General features: G+C 48.9%; 2 protein-coding genes across 3 annotated transcripts in view; one reads left to right on the plus strand and one right to left on the minus strand.

Moving 5' to 3' along the window:
• Nucleotides 1-5,173, plus strand: part of SMYD4 (SET and MYND domain containing 4) — a 38,000-nt gene extending 32,827 nt beyond the window's left edge. For both annotated transcript variants that reach the window (XM_060135035.1, XM_060135036.1), the window contains 4 exons: nt 1,153-1,285; nt 2,494-2,610; nt 2,815-2,938; nt 4,110-5,173. In XM_060135035.1, coding sequence (XP_059991018.1) covers nt 1,153-1,285; nt 2,494-2,610; nt 2,815-2,938; nt 4,110-4,263 — 528 coding nt within the window. In that variant the 3' untranslated portion in view covers nt 4,264-5,173. The remainder of the gene's footprint in view (nt 1-1,152; nt 1,286-2,493; nt 2,611-2,814; nt 2,939-4,109) is intronic.
• A 1,174-nt stretch (nt 5,174-6,347) lies between these two features.
• SERPINF1 (serpin family F member 1) lies at nt 6,348-17,921 on the minus strand. Its single transcript, XM_060135041.1, has 8 exons — nt 17,782-17,921; nt 13,486-13,571; nt 11,563-11,761; nt 10,779-10,934; nt 10,188-10,391; nt 8,623-8,765; nt 7,196-7,406; nt 6,348-6,730 (listed from the first exon to the last, which is right to left on the minus strand). Exons 2-8 carry the CDS (start codon nt 13,561-13,563, stop codon nt 6,471-6,473), a joined length of 1,251 nt encoding a protein of 416 aa, XP_059991024.1. The 5' UTR covers nt 13,564-13,571; nt 17,782-17,921; the 3' UTR covers nt 6,348-6,470.
• Nucleotides 17,922-23,336: the final 5,415 nt, after the last annotated feature.

A 23,336-nucleotide genomic window follows, 5' to 3' on the forward strand; every position in this document is an offset into this window, starting at 1 on the left:
TCTTTGCTTTTCCTGGCGGTCAGTTATCCAGCCTAAAGGCTTTAAATCTTTAGGAGGAAGCCATTGGGACTTAGAGGTGCTGATAGCAGTTCTCTCTCTTCCCTTTTGCCCATCTTCCCCGCACATAGATTACCCCCCTGCAGGAACCACAGGGAAAGGTTGGATTTAGTGATCTCTTTCTTGCAAAGAACAGAAAATCCCACCTAAACTGATTTGGGGTTCAGAGAGACCGGGAATTTATTTGCTCAAGTAAATCACTCAGAAGTCCCAGAGTAGGGGTACTTCAAATACAACGTGATCCAGGGGCTCAGATAATGTCACCAAGACCTAATTTTTCTTTCCATCTCCCTCAGCTCCATTTTCTGTATTATTTAGCCCAACCTCAGACAGACTTCCCTCCTGTGGTGACCAGATGGCTGCTAGCAGCTCCAGCGTCAGATTCCCCCGGTCCAGAAGGATAAAAACATACGTACTCTAACAGAGATCTGGGCAAAAATCGTACTGTGTTTTATCAACCTGATACCTGCATCTGGAGGAAAATCAGAGTCACAGTTTCCCCCCAGCCATTTGGGCCAGATCGGAGCCACGTGCTCCCCACTCGGCCCCCAGGCCCTGACTTCAGGAGGGTGGGAAAGGATCCTCCGGAGAAGTCAGGTTGCTACAGCCAAATGGGGCCACAGATTCTGGCGTCTGAAAGACAGCAAATGTCTTAGAGCTGTAAGTAGAACGTGGAGCTGGTTGTGTTGGAAAGCTGCAGTCACAAGCCCGAGGACGAGTGTGGGGAGGCCTCACCCAGCACCTTTTTTCTGTTGGTTTCCTTATGGCTCTTTCATAACCACTAGAAATGTGTCTGTCATCCAAAGTCCCAGCCCCAAAGAGAAATAAGAGAGGGGCTATCAAGATGGAAAGACATTGTGGTCTGTACCAGTTTAATTTGGTTGCAAAAAGTAAATCTCAAGCAGGGATCGGCTCCTGCTCTCATTGCAGTTGCCGCCATCAAACCAGATCCAGTCTGCCCTTGACCATGGTGTGTTGCTGCAGGCGTCTTTCCCCCATAGGGTCAGAAGCTCTGGAGCAATCCTGTAATGTAAGCGCATGCAGTGTCGCTAGCGGACTCTGGTACAGGAATAAAGACAAAACTGACTTCCACAGGGAGATGATGTTCTGAGCTGTGGCAGCACATCTTGTACGGAATCAGTCAGCAGAGATCACCTAGTCTCTCAGCTACAGGACCTTCAGCAGCAGGTGGGGATGGCCCGGAAGCTTCTCAGAAATGGCGAACTAGGTGAGACTGGCTCCCTGCTTTGGTCCTCCAGCCCCTTCCTTTTTCTTCATTTTGAGATCACCTTGAATTCAGGGATACTCGGTGAAGACTGAAGAATTGAATTTAATTATCCCCATGCCAGCCACAAGATGGCTTTGTAGGCCAATGAGACCAAACCCTTACCAGCTCAGTTTGCCTGCCGTCCTTGAAAAAGGGCCAACTGATTTAAGCTGTTGTTCTCTTAGGCATCAGAGAGTTAGTTAAAGACTAACGGGTTGTCTCTGACATCCGTGATCTTTGTGCATATCCAGAAGTTCAGTGTCATTTATTTTAATTCGAGGGCCTCATGACTTAATTTCCTAGAGAAATTGCTCTGCCCTCATCAGAGCATCATCTCTCTTCTAAAGAGCAGTGGGGGGACTTCCCTGGTGGCCCAGTGGTTAAGAATCCGCCTTCCAGCACAGGGGAGGCAAGTTTGATCCCTGGTCAGGGAACTAAGATCCCACGTGCCGCGGGGCAACTAAGCCTGTGCACCACAACTACTGAGCCCACGCACCACAACTAGAGAGCCCACGTGCCACAGCTACAGAGCCCAAGCACTCTGGAGCCCGTGCACCACAACTGGAGAGCCCGAGCGCCACAACTACTGAGCCCATGCTCTGGAGCCCACACACCACAACAAAAGATCCCATGTGTGGCAACTAAGACCTGAGGAAGCCAAAAATAAAATAAATAAATGTTTTAAAAAATAAAAATAAGAAAAATAAAGGGCATTGGGGCATGTGCCCAATGGGTGTAAGTATCCTGCTTTTTCCAGAAAGGGAGTGATGGAACCCCTCATTACCTTGGAAAACTCTGCCTTAGAGTTTGACATCGTGGGAATTTATTTACCCTATTTTTATGAAAGTTGACCTTTAGCTTAGATTTTTGAGTCAAGAGACATAATGATCTTAAATGGAATGTAGTCATTCCACTTCAAACTGAAGTTGGAAACCCACAGTAAATGTGGGGAGGCCTCACCCAGCACCTTTTGCTATTGAAAGAGAAAACATAAGAGAACAGCTTTATTGGAACAAAAATTGTGGGTTGATCACAACCCAAGGAGACAAAGTGAGGTTTCCACATTCAGCCCAGCCCACAGAGAATTTAAGGGCTGGGTTCTCATTTCTAAGACGGTGGGGGGGGGTGGTTTGTGTCTGTAATGAGCCCACTGTCCTTTGAATTGATAGAGCGAGCCATTCAGCTGTTGTTGGGATGCCGGCATGCTGCTGAGAGCTTCCTGTTGGCGGAACACAGCGTGGTGGGAGTAATCGAGGATGACCTGGCCCAGGCCTATGCTGCCTTAGGTAAGATGTGTGTCTTCACCTTCCGCTCCAAGGAATGACCCTGCCTTGTGCGTTTGGTCATGATCTTAGCCTCGTCTGGTTGGTTCTCTTTTAGTCTTTCAACTGAGGCTGCTCTCACTTCCATTTAGCTTTCCTTACCTTGAAAATGTTCATCCACAGTTGACTGTGGTTCTTTTCTGGAACCAGATTTTCCTCTCTTTACAGGGGACTGGGAGAAGTCAGCCGCCCATCTACAGAAGAGTCTCCGAGTGGTTGAGGTTCGCCACGGGCCAACCAGTGTTGAGATGGGCCATGAACTCTTCAAACTGGCCCAAATCTTCTTCAATGGGTAAGTCTTTCTCTTGTTTCCTAGCACTTCACCAGGCCACATACCATTCTTTTATTAGGCTCTTCTGTGTATCCCTTTTATTTTCTACAGTGCTTTTAAGCATGTTGACACGTCTTTATTTCCCATTTAGGAGAGATTCTTCCTTCTGTTCTGCTGACAAACTTGAAACTTTAGAATTTCCTCCTGGGAGATATGGGGAAGCTCTTAGCTCTGAAGGGAGTTTCCCAGGAAGAACTTGCCCAGGCCCCCGCCCCCCAACCTGCCACCGCCACCTCATAGAGGTTCTTCTCAGTCCCCTCCCCCACCCCGCCCCACCACCACCCCCCACAGTTATTCACACCTCCCCCCCTCAGCACTCATTCTCAGCACACTCAGCTCCAGGGCCTCTTCTTCCCCCTGGTCCTATTCCTTTGAAAGCAGCTGTAATCAAGCACGAGTCATCTGGCTCCCCAGGGGACATCTAGCAATGTCTGGAGACATTTTTTGATTGTCATGACCCAGGGTGGAGGCCAGAGATGCTGTTAAACATCTGACAGTGCACAAGATAGCCCCCGCACACACACAGCTAAGAATTATCCGGCCCCAAATGTCAACAGTGTCAAGGTTGAGAAACCCAGCTTTAAAGGTTAAAAGGAAAGAAGAGTAGGGTTGATGAGTTGACGCCTCATCCGCTTTTGTAACTGGGATCACTAGGAGGCCCTGATGTCAGTATTTCTAGACGGAATATGTCCAAGCTTGGTAAAGCTGCTGTGTGGGAGAGTGTTTGAAGCTCGGTCCCAGGATTATGAGGTGGGTGGACCTGATACCCAAGATATAGAGGCAGTCCACCCCGTCAGAGAGAGGGAAAGGGCTGCAGAGTCAGGCCACAGGCGGACTCCGTGACTCTAAGGCAGAGACTGCTGAGTAAACCTTGGGGTAAATATCAGATTAGTGCTTTGAGATCTGCCTGTTTCTCAGAATCCTGGAATCTTTATACCTTTTTTTCATAACTCTCATCTCAAACTCTGCCTTTCAGTGTATTTCTGAGAGTCTTATCTGCCCTTCTAGATTGTAAGATCCTTGAAGACAAAAATGATCTGCTTTACATTCTCCACAGGGTATGAGTAGGCCTTCAGTTAATGTTTGCCTGGTTGAATGGGTGGATTCACTCCTCTTACCTCCTTTGGTTCAGGTTTGCAATACCCGAAGCTCTGAACACAATACAACAGGCAGAAAAGGTTCTGCTGGTACACTATGGCCCTTGGAATGACGAGATCCAGGAGCTACAAAAGATGAAATCCTGTTTGTTGGACTTGCCACCCATCCTTGTGGGACCCAACCAATAGGGTCCCAAGGGGACCTTGACCAACAGGAAAGGAGCCCGTGTGGGAGGAGTTAAAGAGGGTCTGTTGCTGCTGAGCTGTCGCCAAACAATACAGGACTTGCCCGACAGTCACAAGCCTAGTGTATGAGGGGAGGGGAGGGCTCAGAAAGCTTTGCAGTTAGAGACGTGCTCACCTATGTTTTTTTTTTTTTTACATCTTTATTGGAGTATAATTGCTTTACAATGGTGTGTTAGTTTCTGCTTTATAACAAAGTGAATCAGTTATACATATACATATGTTCCCATATCTCTTCCCTCTTGCGTCTCCCTCCCTCCCACCCTCCCTATTGCTCACCTATTTTGATGAATGTTTCTTGAAGTAGTTAACTGCTCTGCAACAAAAACTCCTGGTTCCCAGAAAAAAACTTAACACTGGTATCTGGAGAACCTAAGCCCTTTAAAAGGATTTTAGCTGATCTGCAGGCATCTGGATGTTAGCCTGGGGTTTTGGCTAGACGCCTCCTCACTAAATGATGATAGTCTGTTTCCCTGGAACATTCCTTTGGTTTCTAGTAGTAATGAAACGTTGTGTACCACTCCAGTGGGAACTTAAACTCTTAATAGTCGTATTGTAATTGAAAAATAATTATAAGCAAGAAATTAGTGAGGCTCCTTACCTCTGCAGGTATAGTTTCATTTATGGTACCTAGCTTCCTTGAATCCTTTGTTAAAACCAGTGGAGTATAAATTGTGAATAGAGAAATAAATATGGGGCCATTTTATTGTTGGGGAATTTCTTCCTAGGATGGCAACTCTAAATTTGTTTTCTACCAGTTTTCGAGTCCTTATTCTCTGGTTTTCATTCTGTACTCTGGGCAGACTCACTGACCAAACACTAATAAAATCAAGCTTGTAGCAATGACTTTACAACACATCGTTTCTGAGTTCTGTTTATTAGCAAGCCTGAAAAGAGACTGCTTTTTTCTACCTCCCCAAGCAGGCAAATGAAATACAGACTGCATAATTACTGAGAAGGGAAAAAAAAAAAAACAACTTCAGAAGATGCTGAGGGTGTGGGCATTGCTGCTAGCGGTTTCACACTTAAGAGACAAAAAGTAGGAATGATAGCTGTTGTCTTCCTGGATGTATAGCAATAGTCTAAACCCCATCCCAGTCAGAAGGCCGGGAGACTCTGGGTCTGAACCCTGGGTGCTCTATCACCACTGGGGACCATATGGTTCAGATGAGTTGGTGGAAAAGAATACATACTGCTTTGAGAGTTTGCCCCCCCCCCAGCCATGCCCAAGAAGGGCTCAGTGGTTGCCCCGGCATTACAATCAGGAACTGAATAGCCCCGAAGCTGCCTGGGAGTAGCTTTTCAGGAAGCTGAGTGTTCAGAACATGGTTCACACTCAAATATTTGAATGAAGGGCAGGCAGAATCGCATTTATCTTCCTTTCTACTAACTCACTTTGGCAAGGGCTGTGGCCAATGAGATGTTTTGGTAGAGCTAACTCAAGAAGAAAAATTTAGTCTTGACCAATTCTGTAGTTCTTTTCCAAACACTTGACATGTTTCATGTTCCTGAAAAAGGAGGTTCTGTTGTACTTTGTAAAATAGGCCCCCTTCCTTAAAAAGAATATGTGTAGAATTTTACATAGCAGACCTCATTTTATGTGAACCTGAGAGCTTTCTTTAAATGCTCTATAAAATAAAGAATTCTTTCCTGAAGTTACAGACTTCCTCCCTTATCTGTCTGCATGTTATCCTGTGTTGTCAGGTGACATTAGCTTGACCGGGGGGATATCCGTGCTTGCATTAAAACCTAAAGTCCGGTGTATTTAAGAGCATGGTCCACCGATTGTGGAGACAGGAAATTCCTTCCCGGGGGATTAGTGACCTAGAGTGTAAACCCCACAGAGCGTAGAATCCATCCCGACATCATACAATGCAAACAACTACAGTTCTTATCTCACCTGGTGACTTTCTCTGCAGAGTTTAGTTAGACCCAGGCTATAAATACAGGACCAGCAAATTCCTAAAGGGTTATTTATCTTCATATTAAATTTAACATAGCTCAAAATAGGAGGAACAGGGTAACAAAAGTTAAGGATAAAGCACTTTTATTGCAAAGTATACATTGAAACATAGGGGCAGCCTTCATGGAATATATAAGCTGCCATCCCTCTAGCGTTTTCTTCTGGGGTATTTGAACACTAAATTGGAGAATTAAGTGCCCCTGGGGTCCAGAATTTTGCCTATGAAGAGAAGGGCCCCTGTGTCTGTGTCCCTCAGTACAAAGATGAAAGGTTGGTTAAGGTGATAGTCCAGAGAGAAGGTGAGGTGGGCAGGCTGGAGCCCTGGGCTGGGGGTGGTACCCGCCCCATCTTCATTCCACTCAAAGCCAGTGCGATGTTCCACTTGAGTAACTTTGATAGGTTTGCCCGTGATCTTGCTAAAGTCTGGTGAATCAAACAAGGACTGCAATTCTGCAGAGATCGAGAGGGATTTCCGTTAAAACCTTACCTCATCAACACCCCAAGGAAGAGTACAGTCCTGATTCTTAAATTCTGATTCTCGAGAAGGCAAGCAAGCTGGGAGCGGAGCAACCACTTTTGACCTGTGAGGTGTGTAGAGCTCTGGGCTGGTTAAGGGTTAAGTGACTTGCCCAGGAGCACACAGCAAGTGAGGTTAAGATTAGAAACCAGGTCAGCAGACCTATCTTGAGAGGCAGTGTTCTGAGTTGCTGTTATAAGACGTATGCTCTTGGGGCTGAGGAATGAGTCTGATAAGGAAGGCAGTTCAGTCTTCCCCTCCAGCACTATTAGAATTAAGGAGTCGTCCCTGGCCTCGGTACAATGCCATGGAGCCTTTGCGTTCTGCTTAGCAAGGTGGAAGGCTCAAAGACTCTACCCCACCCACCCCAGGAGCAAAGAGGTCTTGCAGAAACATACTCATCTCCTGCACGGACTTGGTGAGTTCGCCTTCGTAACTCAGCTTCAGCTTGGGGATGGTCAGGACCGCTTGAACAGTCTTCAGTTCTCGGTCTATGTCATGAATGAACTCAGAGGTGAGGCTCTCTTCTATAATGGTCAGGTTCTGGGTCACTTTCAGAGGCAGGAAGAAGATGATACTCATGCTGCCGGTCAAGGGCAGCTGGGCAATCTGACACAACAGGGAGGAAGCACATGCGTTAGTCCTTTGGAGCCCAGGAGCCTAGAGATAGGCACACACCCCCAAGCCACCTTCTCCTCTCCTGTAACCAGGCCCTGCCACGCTTTCCCAGCTGTTCCCAGCTGTTTCCCAACTGTTTCATCTATGTAACAGTTGTCCCTCTAAGCTAATTGCTTTCCGGCAGCAAGGTGTCTACTGATGTTTCTTCAAAAAGTAGGCCATTGTCCTTTCTTACCTGGGCCTAATACCAACTGAAGTTATCTGCTGAAAGAATTTTCTCCTGTGGTTCTAAAGAGCTAGAATTGAATTCCAGGTCTGTGTTTTCTCCCAAGGTTTGTCTGCCAACAGTTACTGATCATCTGTTATGTACAGAGCCCTGGACTAGAAATGGGGACTCCGGGCAGAGCACACAGAAGGAGCAATACAGTGGTCCTTTGAGCAGCGGTCCTTAACCTCAGGTCCACAGGACAGATGGCATCAGAGGTCCCAAGAGCCCCTGAAATCTACAGAAATGCATACGTGGCATTTCTGTCCAGTGCTTCAGGTGTTTTGTCCGATTTCCAAAGAAAAAAGTTAAGAACTACTGACTTCGAATTTTCAAAAGTCAGGTAGGAAAGACTTAGAATGCCAGCAGTTTGGAGTTGTGATGGTTTTTGAAAGTTTAACTTTGACTTCTAGAAATACAAGTTCTCCCCCCAAAAAAAGAGAAAAAGAAGGAAAGAAAAGACAAGAATTAACACCAGCATTTGAGTGCCCAATCTTTTTAAATTTTTTAATTTCATGCTTATTAACATTTTTTCAGATTTATTCAGACGTATAATATACGTTGATCATGACACTCCCCTGCATACTTTTTTTTGGGGGGGGGCCGCACAGCATGTGGGATCTTAGTTCCCTAAACACACATCCCCTGCATTGGAAGCGCAGTCTTAACCGCTGGACCACCAGGGAAGTCCCCTGAGTGCCCAGTCTTGAGGGCCCATTTCACGTTACCTTATCAACCCTTACAGGAAACCCTGCGTGAGAGGATAAGTTTAGATAACTATGCCCTTTTATTTTGAGGAAAAAAGGCTCAGAGAAACGATTAATTACTGAAAGTCACACAGCAGGTAAAGTTTAGACCGCTGTCAGATCTCAAAAGTCATTCTATTCCCACTACACCATCCTGCCTGTCCCCGCACCCACTACTCACTCTACCCCTACAGACCTTGCAGTTGAGATCAGAATCCAAGCCGTAGCGTAAGATGGCCTTAGGGTCTGACATCGTGGGGACTTTCACGGTCCTCTCCTCATCCAAGTGGAAATCATCTAGGGAAGTCTTTCTGGAGTCAAACTTTGTTACCCACTGCCCTGGAATGAAACAAATGGAGTGCCCTGAGCCCCAGGAGACCAGAAAGGCGTTGGGACCGTGCTGAGGCCAAAACATATTGCTGAAAATTGCCTGGCTTCAGGAATCTTAGTCGTCAGAGGGTCCTGATACATCAGGGAATAGCTCTATCTCAGAATGTGCAGTCTGGACCACAAAATTTCTAGGGTCCTGAATACCTTCCATACGTAAACTCAGGAGGAAATAGGTTGATTGAAGGGTTTATTCAAGTTCTGTGATAGCCTAGGAGAAAGGTAAACTGGTGTACACTTCTACAGTGTTGTGTCCGGAAGACAATCCAGGGAGGCCAGAGCTGGAAGGGACCTCGACATCATGTCATCAACCCTCTCATAGCTGAAAAAGCCTGGAACCCCAGAGAGGTGAAGTGATGGCCAGTGCTCACACAGCTAGCCGATAGCTTAACATGGCCTGTAACAGCTTCTTTCATGTCCTGGAGCTCAGTGCTTCAGGGAGGACTTTTCTCTAGGAGTTTAGGGGTCCACTCTGCCTGATAGACATTTTAAGGGGAGGCTGCCCAAAATCCGACCCAAGGCTCATGAATAGGGCTGTCCTCACACTGGGCCCGTGGAATAGACTGGGGCACATCAACACAGCCTAGAAGAATGTTGTTAGAAAACTAACAACGGTTTATCAACGACCTGCTGTGTGCCCCGGGCATGATGCTAGGGTCCATGTGAAGATGGGAGATGTGGGAAGGGGAAAGGGAAGCTGGGGTGAAATGAGAGAGTGGCATGGACATATATACACTACCAAATGTAAAATAGCTAGTGGGAAGCAGCCGCATAGCACAGGGACATCAGCTCGGTGCTTTGTGACCACCTAGAGGGGTGGAATAAGGAGGGTGGGAGGGAGACGCAAGAGGGAGGAGATATTGGGGATATATGTATATGTATGGCTGATTCATTTTGTTGTAAGGCAGAGACTAGCCCACCATTGTGAAGCAGTTATACTCCAATAAAGATGTTAAAAAAAAAAAAAGATGGAAGACGACACAGAGTGTCACTGAAGTCAGTGTATCGTCCCTGAGTGAGAGACAAGAAAACAGGCCCCAAAAGGCTATGAAGCTTGTGCAGGGCTCTCCAGCCAGTACAGGCAGAGCTGGGCCTGGACCCTCACCTGGCTCCAGCCAGAAGTCTACCAGTGCCTTCCCCAAACAGGTGCAAGAGTGGGAGTGCCCCCTTACCTCTGCGAGTCTTTCTCTACGGCCCCTTACACTTTGTAGGCACTTATCCAATGTTTGCCTTGGGTTTGATGGCAAGCGGGCAGCCCTCAGGCAGGTGCCTCTCCTGGGTCCTCCTCTGCCTTCTTTGACTCCCCCTCTTTCCTGGCCCCATCTGACACTTATTGTCTACCCTTGGCCAAAAGCCGAGTGGAGAAGCCCTCACCCTTGAAGTAAGCCACACAAAGAAGGAGAATGCTGATTCCACTGGGCATCTCCCTCGTGGACCTAGCGATTTTCCCTTTCATCCGGGCCTGCACCCAGTTGTTAATCTCCTGAAGGTCCAGGTGAGCGTTGCCGGTCAAGATCCTGGGCCTGGTCCCATACAACTTTTCCAGGGGTGCGACAAAGCTGGCTTTTATCCGCAGCTCTGCAAAGAGACGGGGCACGGGTTGGTGTGCTCTGAGCTAACCCAGCATCCTCTCTGAGAGGTTCTGGTTGACCCTCAGCAGGCCCTGACTTCCTGCCTGGCATCTTCCCGGGACGCGCCGGGGCTCTGCGCCAGCTTCCGCAGGCACTGGACGGAGAACAACGGATCTCACTCATTACTGTTTCTCTTCACACCACTGCCCTCACCCGACCCTCCCACTGCCTCCCTCGGCCCATTTCCTCTTTCCGATCCTCTCTGGGCTCACAGGGCCCCTTCCTGCCCCCCCAGGGCCAGGCCTGGCCAGAGCAGACGTGCTCTGGTGTTTAGAAGGAAACCCCCACGTGCAGCACAGAGCCCCACGCGCCTCAGGCAGCCCGGGCGACTCACTCCTCTCAAAGACGATACGTGAAGCACTCTTGAGGTTCTTCTCTGGGGTGGTGACGGAGGCAAGGAGTTCCTTGTAGGTATCGTGAATGTCTGGCTTGCTGATCAGGTCATAGTAGAGAGCCCGGTGAATGCTGGATTCTGTCCGCTGCTCCGCTCCTGCCAGAGGGATGGACGTGTGAACCTCTGTAACTGCCCACTGGGGCCCAAGTCAGGCCAGCTCCTGGGACGGGGCAGGGACACCGCACCCTAAGTCTTCTTGTCTGCTGGTACTGGGGATGTTCTAGGTGGAAAGGAATTTGAAGGCAATGGAGGAAAAATAGATTTTCCTGAAGGTAGGCTAAAGGCATCAGGCCTAGAGAGATAGAAGGGTGGGAGTGAGGGTTCAAGTCCCTGTGCTTCTCCCATCACAACACTTACCAGACTGTTCTGCAGTTTCCTGTTTATTCGTTTCCCCCGTGAGCTCAGCTGTGTGACCCGAGCGACGGCACAGACCGTGCCTGTTTGTGTGCAGTTATGTCCCCAGAACCTAGCCACACCGACGAGGCTGGCATGTAGGAGAAGCTCGCTTAAGGAATGTCAATAAGTGGTCCCGAGGCCACACACCTGCGTCAGCAGTGCTCTGCCCCCCGGAGCTCCCACTCCGCACACGCCGGGACCCCCAGGCCCAGCCTCTCGGCCCTCTTCACCCTCCCTGAGTGAAGTGTCTCCAGGGCTTAGAGTCAGATACGTGCAGAGGCCGGAGGGCAGCTCTAGGATGCAGGGCTTTCTGCATCCAGGAACTCACCCAACGAAAGGGCAGAGAGCGCCGTGGCCACGCTGAGCGGAGACAGGAGCACGTTAGCAGCGGGGCTCTCCCTGGATCTCACGCGGTACAAGTCGTAGCCGAAGTTGGAGACGGCGGCCGCCAGCTTGTTCGCAGGGACCTTGAAGAAGGGATCCTCCTCCTCCACTGGCAGCCCTGTGGTCTCGGGGGCCAGGGAGCCCTGCATTTGAGCACAAGGACCAGTGCAGATGAGCACAGGATGACTGGTCTCATCGCTTTGTGTGGGACTGTCCTTCTGGTCCTGAGGGCTGTCCTACGCTTAGCCTAACGTTGGAGTGAGTCTGTGCCCCCTGCTCCCGTAGGGGCACTCTGCTGGGGAGAAGTTAGCTGGCCAGGTTTAAGCACCAGTGACCTGTGAGCCTCAGGCCTGTAACACATTAAAAATAAATAAATAAATAAAAGGAGAGGAGTCCCCCTTCCCAAGAAATTCCATTCTCAGGCCAGACAGGCTCCCTGTCTGCTTACCCTTGCGCACTGCTCGCGGGTCTCCACCTGGACCCTCCTATCAAACCCTTCCTGTCTTTCATGGCCCTGATGGGATATCACCCCCTCCACCACAGACTTGGCCCCGATGGCCCCAATCTGAAGGCACCTTTTGGTTTTCTGACCATTTTTTCAGAGTCAACTACCGCTTCTGTATTAACCGCCTACCATGTGCCAGCCTCTGTGCTAGTTCTTTTTAGTTGACTGACTTCGTTTCCTACTAGTCAATGTAGTCAATGACATTGACTACATTGACAATGACTAGTCAATGTAGATGATACCACCAAAGACTACTATCTCACAACTCTGAGTTCCTTGAAAGCCAGAACTGAGTCTTTCATATTTCCACCCATCCCCAGCACCTACAGAGTAGGTGTTCAGTAGATAAAAAATAAGTGACTGTCCGTGATGGCCCTGTAAGGATATTTTTAATCCCATTTTATAGATAAGAAAACAGACTCAAGTAACAGTGACTTGTCTAAGATGAGAAAGCTAGTGAGAGGTTGAACCAGAATTCAAACTTGGAACTCAAGACAAAGTCCAGGGACTTCCCTGGTGGTGCAGTGGTTGAGAAGTTTCGAGCCCCGGTCCGGGAAGATCCCACATGCCGCGGAGCAACTAAGCGTGTGCACCACAACTACTGAGCCTGCGCTCTAGAGCCCGCGAGCCACACCTACTGAGCCCACGAGCCACAACTACTGAGCCCACATGCCACAACTACTGAAGCCCGCATGCCTAGAGCCCGTGCTCCACAACAAGAGAAGCCACCAAATGAGAGGCCCGCGCACCTCAGCGAAGAGTAGCCCCCGCTCGCCCCAACTAGAGAAAGCCCGCACACAGCAATGAAAACCCAACACAACCAAAAATTAATTAATTAATTTTTTAAAAAAAGACAAGAGACTGGTCCAGAAGTGCCCTGGTCCCTTGTGTGACAGTCACTCCCCCACTGCCACTGTCGCATAGCATAGGCTTCTCAGCACCTGCCTTTGCAACCCGACTGTGCTCTCTCTGGACAGGAAAGAGGCCTTTCCACACTCACAACTCTGCTGCACCTGGTCAGGACTGGAACAAATATCCAAGGCCACCACCCACTCAGTGAGACCCACAAGTAATGCAAGGTAATGAGAAAAGGTCTTCACTGAAGGGACAGCCCTGGACTTGTTAGAGCGTTTTTGCCTTTCACCTTGTTGGATCTTACGTTTGTCCCCACTCTGTTCTGTGAAAGGCAGGGTGAGACACTTAATGTTTTGCTGATGGAAAAACCAAGGCCCTGTCTAGACAGAAAGGCCAGAGCCTGGCCTGCAACCTGGGTGTTGTCCTGTCTCCCGTGCTGCCTACTGAGGAGGGGCTGGAATTGCTTATGCCCCCCCAGGCCCCCACCACACACAGCCCGCCTCTGACCTCCTCCAGGCCCGTGTTCTGGCAGCTGCTGTACCCGAGGAGGGCTCCAGTCCAGAGGAGTAGCACAAAGGCCAGCATCCTGGGGCCTGCAAGAAAGCAAAAGGGGTGGCAGGCTGCTTCCCTCACCCACCACCCTGCAACACCCGGCCACCCTGGGCAGGTAGCAGGGCCTTGGCAGGGCTAGGCACCTTCCCTCCAGCCTCCCCGGGCTGGAAGTGGACCCTCAGCTTGCTGATCCCACCCTCTCAGCACCTCCCCAGCCCTCCCCCTGCCTCACAGCCCACGGTCCTATGGCGAGCTTGTGCTCTCATCCATTGTGTGTGCCAGGAGACCCACCTTCGAGCCTAAACCTCCAGGGCAGTGAAGACCCAGCAGTGGGCTCCTCTGTGTGGACACGGGCTTTTCCCTGCGGGCACGCTGACCAGCTCTGGATATAGGATTTGGGTCAACGTCTAGTAAAAGCATGGGGGCAGAACCTAGGTCTCAGATGTAGACTCCCAGAATATAGAGAATGGGGGCATCTGGTCCAGCCCCTGCTACCCCCAAGTTCTCAAACTCTCTCCTTGAATTCCTCTGCCCTGGAACCTGTGGCCTCATAAGCAACTCGTTCCCTTCCTGGACAGTTCTGTGTCAAAAGCTCTTACTCTCATGGTTAGGAGTGCTGGGTCTAGTGTCAGACAGCCTGGGTTCAAACCTCAATTCTGTGTCTTCTTTGTGCGGCTTGCGGGATCTTAGTTCCCCGACGAGGGATCGAACCCGGGCCCCAGCAGTGAAAGTGCTGAGTCCTAACCACTGGACCGCCAGGGAATTCCCCTCAATTCTGTGTCTTAATACCTCTCTAAATCCCAGTGTCTTCTCTTGTAAAATGGAAGTCAAATAGTACTTACCTATTGTGATGAGAATTAATTAGATGATGCCTTCATAGCACTTAGTGAGTGACACCAGAGACAGGTGAGTTCTCCAATGATCCCTGAGTCAAAATGTGTCTCCCTACTCCTGGAAGCCCAGGGCCCCCCTTCTCCCTGGGGGTAGCCATGTCCTCTTCCCCCCACTAGCTCGGATCTAGCTCTGAAACCTCCACGAATTCTTTCCTTCAGGTTAAGTAACCCCACTTCTTAGTAAGACCACCCAAGTCCCTTTACCTCCTGAGCAGTAGCCTCTTCGGACAGGACTCTGGTCTGACCCCTGGACCACAAGGGAAAAGGGAACTCTGGGTCTAGGGCTCCCCCATTCCTTGCCTTCCTGCATTCATTGCCTCTATGAACACACCCCTGGAATCAGGATGTGGAGGTGGGAGGGGAGGAAGGCAGCTGAGGGTGTTCATAAATAAGATCTTCTGAGAGGCCTTCTGGTTAGAACGTGGGACAAGGTCTCAGCAACCAGGACCTCTGCTCTCCCTCCATCCATACTGCCATGTCAAGAACTTATCATCTGGGCTTCCCTGGTGGCACAGTGGTTGAGAATCCATCTGCCAATGCAGGGGACACAGGTTCGAGCCCTGGTCCGGGAAGATCCCACATGCCGCGGAGCAACTAAGCCCATGAGCTACAACTACTGAGCCTGCGCTCTAGAGCCCGCAAGCCACAACTACTGAAGCCCGCGTGCCTAGAGCCCGTGCTCCGCAACAAGAGAAGCCACCACAATGAGAAGCCCGCACACTGCAACGAAGAGTAGCCCTGGCTCGCTGCAACTAGAGAAAGCCCGCGTGCGCAGCAACGAAGACCCAACGCAGCCAAAAATAAACAAACAAATTTATAAAAAAAAAAGAACTTATCATCTGTCTTCCCTGCCCCTCCCCTCCCCTGCAGCACAAATACACCCTTGTGTGCACAAACACACACAGGCCAAGGGTCTCAAGCTCGCTCTTCCTTTCATAGACCCATAAACACACACACACACACACACACACACACACACACGCACACACACGCACACACACGCTTTCCTGACTTCTCAGAACAAATAGGAAAATTAAGAGTGCAGTGTGTGATTTTGGGTCAAAATCCTTAAAATTAAGTCTAATAAGCCACTGGACAACATTGTAGAGCATGAAAGGCCGCAAAAGAAAAGCTGGCCTCTGAGTTTGCTCGGCTTATGGCCGGACGGCCTGTGGGCCCCAGCCCGGCTTTCTCTCTAAACCCTGATCTCGAGCACGTGTCTCGCAGTGAGTTCCACAGACCCTTGTGTTCTCAGCCAGCTGCTCTTCCCCGTGGCTGCCCCTGCCACTCAGGGAGAAATCTTCCATTGAGACAACGGAAAAAGCTTTCTGCAGTGCAAGATAGAGCCCTTAAGGCCATCCAGGCTCACAGCTGCTCTCTCCACCCGGCCAGCCCCACCCAGAGCTGGCAGGGGCCTTCCCTGCCTGAGCCTCAGCAGACTGGCTTAGCAGACTGGAAATTCAGTGAGATGCCGGGCCAGAGGGAAAGCTGTTATCTCTAGTTCCTGGGCCAGGGTAGGGAACGGAGATAGGAGGGAGGAGGTGGGAGATGTCATCCTGGCATGGTGTTTAAGGAAACCAAGTTCAAATGCACTTGAAGATGGATCTTCTCTGTAGGAGTCCCTACAGAGTCTGAGCCCACACCTCGGGTCATGTGATCACTTGTCACCACGTGAGTGGACTGAGGACTAAAGATGAGGTGAGCCACCCAGGCAGGGAAAGGCACCTGGGTCCACAGCTGGCCCAGAGCCAGTCTCCAGGTCTGAATCCCCCACCTCCAGCCCTGGGGTTGAGGGAAGTGGAGAGATGATTGAAAACCCCCTGCAAGGGCAGTGAGAGGGTAGAGAGTAAGGGTCTGCACGGGGGCCCCTCTGAGCACACTCAGTGCCCTGTCCAAGATGACTGTTCCGTGGGCTTGTCCAGGCCTCCTTCGCCTGGCCAGGGGCACAGGGACAATGGTGCCACCCTGTCCAAAGGGCAGTGTCCAAGCCAGATTCCTGTCCTACCAGGCGGGGGAGGGCAGGGAGAGGAGGTAGATATCCTCCCCGTCGGGCCAAACTCAGGCCTGCCTTCCTGCCACATTGCCCAAATCAAGAAACACAAGGAACTGATTTTGCGATCTTGCCTTCCAGCTGGGAGGATAAGTTTGAGCCAGTACATGTGTTTCAGATTAAACCCAGTTGTGAGACGAACACCATCCCTCCTCCTCCTCCCAGGACCGCACAGCCTCCAAGCCACATGGCAGTGGGCCTCATGGGCAGTGCAGGGAAGGGCACCGCCCTCTGCCCTGGCTCTGGGAGGGAGATTCCGAGGGGTCCCTCCAGGCCCACCCCACCATTGTGACCCCGTCAGTGCGCAGGCGACTTTTTTTCTGAGGTTTTGGAACCTGAATGAGCGGGGCCAGGGCACCCACGAGTTTCACCTCCCCACACCCCAGAAGGACCAGCCTTAGGGACAGAATTGCCTGGCCCGCTTCCCCTCCCTCCCCTCAGGCTGAGGGCTGAACTCTTGGTGGACCCGCCTGGGCCAGACAATGATGGGGTTTCTGGGAAGCCTGAAGTTTTTCTTTGGCCCAGACCCGCTCCTTGCTGTGGCTTGTCCCAGGGAGCAGCAAGGGTGCGGGCAGCCCTTCTCTCCAGCTCCGGCAGCTGAGCCCCCAAATCCCATACACCAGCTGGGCTAAATAGTGGTCATTGTTGGTGAGAGGCCAAACCCCCACTGGCCGCCCAGCGTTTACTGGCAGCTGATTTGGCCAAAGAAAATGGGTGGGTACTGGATAGAAGGACCCAGCTGTCCTCCATCCCAGCCCTGCCCGGAAGCCTCCCCACAGGCCAGCTGCTTGGCAGTGTCAGGAAGTTACCTTTGAAATCAGCACCAGTTGCTTTTGAAAAGGCAGCGGGGAGCTGAGCCCAAGCCATGGCCGGGCTGCAAGATGGGCTGCTTCCCTGACTGCCCCAGTGGAGGTACAGCTCCCCGACAGCCTCCTTCCCCCAAGGCTGCAGAGCCCCCTGAAGTGATGCTCAGACCTGACCCAGCAGCCAAGCTCTCTGCTTCTTCCCCGCCACGACCCCCCTCTATTGTTTCCCACCCATTTCATTCAGGAGTCTTTCCAGCCTCTTCTCCTAGTGGTGCAGTAGGGTTGGGTGATAAGTGGGCTCTGACCCCCAACTCCCTCTACCCTCTCTAACCTACTCACCCTGGTGCCCAAGCTGCAGGAACTACTGTCTCCCCACCTCCTCTCCCTTACACCCCTCTTTTCTGCTCCCTGAAGTACCCCTGCTTCACCCCCGTCCCCCCAGCCCAGAGGAGCCTCCCTTCTTCCCCAGACACACATGCAGAGCAGACAGGGAGCTCTTTACCTGGGAGTGCGCTGCAGCTCCGCGCCCAGCCTAGGTCTGCACGCTGAGGGGGCTTCTGCAAAGCCCAGAGCTTTTTCTGCTGCCTTCTAATCCAGCGTCCAGCAGGCTTCAGATTACAGCTACTCCTTTCTTAAAGCGACCTGCACTCAGTTTGGAGTCTGTGATTGCATCATTGTCCGGCGTTAACTTTAACCCACAGCTGCCCTTCCACCACACACCCCCAGACAGACACATTCACACACCCTACTCTTCCACCAGACCTTCTTTGGGGCCCTGGCGTTCCCACCCAACAGGGCAGCCTGGCCAGCCTGGGTGGGAGCCAGGACTGAGGAAGAGTCTCGCAGGAGGAGGCCCAGGAGGAGGCCGGAATAGAAGAAACAGTGGCCCAGAACTGGGACTCTGGGTTCTTCCTGGTCCTTGGCTCTGGTACTCGGATTTGGGGCAAGACATCACTCATGGCTCCTACCTTTCCTCAGCTGGAAAACGAGGGGTTGGTACTGGGATGTCTGTGTGCTTTTTTAGCCCTGAAATGCTCTGATTTCTGAAGATCAGAAAAGGCAGTGGGGAAATATCTGACCAGAGGAAGAATGAGATGAACTGTAAACATTAGTCCTGAGAGGAGGCTGAGCGTGTGTGCCTGCCACCCACCTGGGCACCGCAGAAATCACCTGGGAGGAGACCACCGAGGCCTTGCTCACCTTGGGGCGTTTAGGAACTTGCAATGCAGTTGTGAAACTAAAATACTGACATGGGAAATAATTGGAGAATGTACCAAAACGTTTTCTAGGCATGTGTGGATCCTGGTCAGAAGCCCAGTGGTCATTCAGACAAGGAGGGATCAGAAAAGGAAGGGAGAGCCTCTGGGATATTTAGAGGAAGAGAAAATTTAGGGGAACTTCACCTCCTGTGAGGCTCCAGGGAGCAGAGCTAGGGCCCCTGGAAATTTCCAGTGAACCAGATTCAGCTTTATATAAGGAAGAGTGTATCAACAGTCAAGAGCTCATCCCTGGACTTCCCTGGTGGTGCAGTGGTTGAGAGTCCACCTGCCGATGCAGGGGACACAGGTTCGTGCCCCGGTCCGGGAAGATCCCACATGCCGCGGAGCGGCTGGGCCCGTGAGCCATGGCTGCTGAGCCTGCGCGTCTGGAGCCTGTGCTCTGCAACGGGAGAGGTCACAACAGTGAGAGGTCCACGTACCACAAAAAAAAAAAAGAGTTCATCCCTGGCGGTCCAGTGACTAGAACTCTACGTTTCCACTGCACAGGGTCTGGGTTCGATCCCTGGTCAGGAAACTAGGATCCCACAGGCTGCAGCCAAAAAAAAAAAAAAAAAGTTCAATCATTTCTTTTTTTTTTAATTTATTTATTTATTTATTTATTTGGCTGTACCAGGTCTTAGTTGTGACATGAGCGATCTTAGTTTCTGCCTGCGGGATCTTTAGTTACAGCATGCAGGCTCTTAGTTGCGGTATGTGGGATCTAGTTCCCTGACCAGGGATCAAACCCAGGCCCCCTACATTGGGAGCTCGGAGTCTTAGCCACTGGACCACCAGGGAAGTCTCCAGAATTCAATCCATTCAACCAAAAATTGAAGACCTCCACTCAAAGTACTCACTAGGCACACAGAGAAGGAGTACATAGATGACTGAGACTCAGTGCCCACCCTTCAGAAGCTCACTGGCTAATAACAGAAGATGACGTGAGGACAGATCGTATACTTCGGCACATTCTGTGATAGCAGTCTCTACAGCCATGCCATCCAATATGGTAGCCACTAACCACATGTGGCCATGGAGCAACTGAAATGTGGCCAGTCTGAGTTGTGATCTGCTATAAGTATAAAGTACACGCTAGATTTTGAATATTTAGTATGAAAAAGAATGTGAACTATCTCAATAATTTTGACCCTGATTACATATATTAGGTTAAATAAATATATTGTTAAAATTAATTTCACCTATTTCTTTTTTAATGTGGCTGCTAGGAAGTCTTAAATTACATATGCTGTTTGCATTGTATTTCTACTGGACAGCACTGCTCTATAGGGTATCATGGAAGCACAGCTGGAATATATGAATCTAAGCTGAGTCTTGAATAAGAATGAGCTAAGCATAGAAAGGTGGAAAGGCGTTACTATCCTGTGGACAATTTAAAACTGGATCCCTGTCTCACACCATGCACAAAGATTAACTGTAGGTGCATTAGAGGTTTAAGTGTTTCTGAAAAACAATTTCTGTTTTTGCAGAACCTTTTTTTTAACATTTTTATTTTTTAATTTTTTTATTGAGTATAGTTGATTTACAATGTTGTGTTAGTTTCTGCTGTACAGCAAAGTAAATCAGTTATACATATACATACACCCACTCTTTTTTAAATGCTTTCCCCATATAGGTCGTTACAGAGTCCTGAATAGAGTTCCCTGTGCTATACAGTAGGTCCTTATTTGTTATCTATTTTATGTATGGTAGTGTGTATATGTCAATCCCAATCTCCCAATTTATCCCTTGCCCCCTTCCCCCCCTGGTAACCATAAGATTGTTTTCTACATCTGTGACTCTATTTCTGTTTTGTAAATAAGTTCATTTGTACCACTTTTTTAGATTCCACATATAAGCGATATCATATGATATTTGTCTTTGTCTGACTTACTTCACTCAGTATGACAATCTCTAGGTCCATCCACGTTGCTGCAAATGGCATTATTTCATTCTTTTTTATGGCTGAGTAATAGTCCATTGCACATATGTACCACATCTTCTTTATCCACTCCCCTGTCGATAGACATTTAGGTTGCTTCCATGTCCTGGCTATTGTAAATAGTGCTGCAATGAATATTGGAATAATAATTATTCTATATATAATAATTATTATTATTATGTTCAAGTTATGGTTTTCTCTGGATATATGCCCAGGAGTGGGGTTGCTGGCTCACACAGTAGCTCTATTTTTAGTTTTTTAAGGAACCTCCATACTGTTCTCCATAGTAGCTGTACCAGTTTACATTCCCACCAACAGTGCAGGAGGGGGTCCCTGCAGAACCTTTTTAATGACTTTTTATTTAAATTATTCACTTATTTTTGAATAGGTATTTCTTAAATATGGTTCAAAACTCAAAAGCAACTAAAGATATACAGTGAATGACTCCTTTTCACTCTGATCCCCCGTCACCTGATTCCACTCCGTGGAGACGGCTGATGTTAATCTCTTTCATATGTATCCTTTCAGAGATCATTTTAATGGCTTAAACAACAAATGCAAACACAGATACACAACAGGAAAAAATGTAAATATTTTAGAAAAATGTATAGATGGATTTATCTGTGATCTCTCAGTAGGAAAGTTTTTTTAGACAAGACACCAAAAAAGCACAAATTATAAAAGATTGATAAATTTGGCACTAAAATCAAAAACTTGTTTTCATGAAGAGATACCATAAAACAAAATGAAAAGACAAGCCTCACACTAAGAGAAAATATTTGTAGCACAGATAACTGACAAGGAAAGATTACTAACTATAATATAGAAAGAACTACAAATCAATTTAAAAAAAAAAAAGAAAGAAGAAAACAATGCAACAGAAAAAGAGGCCCAGGTAATTCACAGATGAAGACTCCTGAGTGGCCAATAACTTTATGAAAAGATGTTTTTCACCCGTAATCAGGAGAATGCAGATTAAATACTTTGATAAGTGTATTTCACACTCATCAGATGGGCGAAATCGAAACATCTGACAATACCAAGTATTGGTGAGCATGTGGACGGCCAGGATCCCTTAGGCCCTCCTTATAAGAACCTAAATTGATGCAACCCCTTTGAAGAACAGTCTGGCAACAAATGGCAAGGTTGTGCATAACCTTATGTGGCAGCCCTGGCAGTGAAAGATGGAAAACCCAAACCCACAACTCAGCAATTCCACTCCTAAACATGTGAGCTGAAAAGACTCTGCACACGTGCACAAGGATGTAGCAAGAATGTTACAGCAGCACTGTGTAGTGGCAAAAAAAAAAGAAAGAAAGAAAACTCCCTCAATGTCCAGCAATGGGAGATTAGATAAGGGGTGAAAAAAAAAAAAAGCCTACAGCTATGAGAAATACTAAAGGGAAGCCACTTAACACAGATTCATCTCACAATATAGAGTGATGCCAAGTTGCAGGATGATACATTTGTGGAAGGTTTAAAAACACACAGAATGATACTATTAATATATACCACTCAGGGATTAAAACTCATGTGGTGAAAGTAAAAGAAATGCATGAAAATAAGAAAAAAACAAATTCAGGATGATGGTTTTGGGGGCAGGGGAAGGATTGAGGAAGGGAATGTAGGACTATCACTATATTGAGAATATTTTTTAAGCTGGACAGTGGCCCTATACGATTTATTATACCCTTTCGTATGTCCTAATTATTTATAATAACTTATAAAGAAAGAAGATTTCTCTTTCTTCCGAGTAGCGTGAAAGCAGTGTGTCCCACGCCTGCCAAAGGAGAGGGCCTGCACTGGTGCTTTTCAAGGACTAGGCTCCTGCAGGTAGCCCCTCTCCTGCCTAATCAATGTAATCCTTCTCTGAAGGACCATTCCACAGCTTTTAAACAGCATCTGCCACTCCCTTCTTTAAGGACTCTTCCTTTATTGCCGCATCCGCTAAAGCTACCGTCCATTTCTCCACCCTCCCTCCCAGACACGCGGGGAAGAGCTATTTACTCTTAGCGCCTTTCCTTCCTCACTCTCCAACTTGCTTCTGTGCCCAGTTCTCCTTTGAAATTGCTGTCGCCAAGTTCACGGGTGACGTCTGCGTTGACCACCAAATGGACATCTCTGCCCTCGCCAGCAGACGGCAAACCGTCCCTCCTTGAAACCCTGACTCTCCACACCCTCTCATTTTTCTCGCACCTCAAAAGCCCCATCTTTTCCATCTTCCTTGCTGGCTTCTGCGACACCTTTTTTTCTGTCTCCATCTACATCTCCTCTTAGGTGATTTCTGCCAGTTCCATAACTTTCAGTGCATCTGTGAGCTCCCAAATATACACTTCCAGCCCAATGTGACATAGCCACATGGATGCCCAGCATGTAAGAGGAACATACAATTCATCATCCAAACACTTCCAAGCACAAAAGCGGGTGCTGTGAATTAAGCTGGAACCACAGACATAACTCGAACCATCCCAGGGAAGACTGGGACATATGGTCACCCTATATTAGTGTGGCATTTCAGTCATGTTCAAAATGGAAATCTCCAATCAAAAAATCTGCCATCCTAAAATCTCCAGTCCTAAAATCTGTCCCTCACTCTGATTCCCATCTCAGTAAAACCCGTTTTTCTCAACACAAAAATCCAGGGATTTGAATGATAAGCCCCACCATCCTTAACTCTTTCCTCTCCCTCATCTGCCATACAGTCTATGCACAAATTCTATAACGTCTACCTGCAAAATATACCTGAAGTCTGACCACTTTCCTGCATTTCCAGAGCCGGCAGCCTGGGCCAAGCCACCCATGTCTCTTGCCTGCTAACCAGCCTCCCTCCTCCTGCATTTGTGCCTCTAAGTCTGTTCT

Source organism: Lagenorhynchus albirostris, chromosome 20 (assembly GCF_949774975.1).
Source record: "Lagenorhynchus albirostris chromosome 20, mLagAlb1.1, whole genome shotgun sequence".
Taxonomy (NCBI): domain Eukaryota; kingdom Metazoa; phylum Chordata; class Mammalia; order Artiodactyla; family Delphinidae; genus Lagenorhynchus; species Lagenorhynchus albirostris.

Bases quoted from the DNA above. Each gene is read 5' to 3' on its own strand.
- SERPINF1 (XM_060135041.1), bottom strand. From the start codon at position 13,563: ATGCTGGCCTTTGTGCTACTCCTCTGGACTGGAGCCCTCCTCGGGTAC. The intron at 8,766-10,187 runs GTGAGGGCTTCT...GTTTCATTCCAG, and splicing joins TTGTGTGGCTTACTTCAAGG to GGCAGTGGGTAACAAAGTTT. The intron at 6,731-7,195 runs GTATGTTTCTGC...CGATCTCTGCAG, and splicing joins CAAGTCCGTGCAGGAGATGA to AATTGCAGTCCTTGTTTGAT.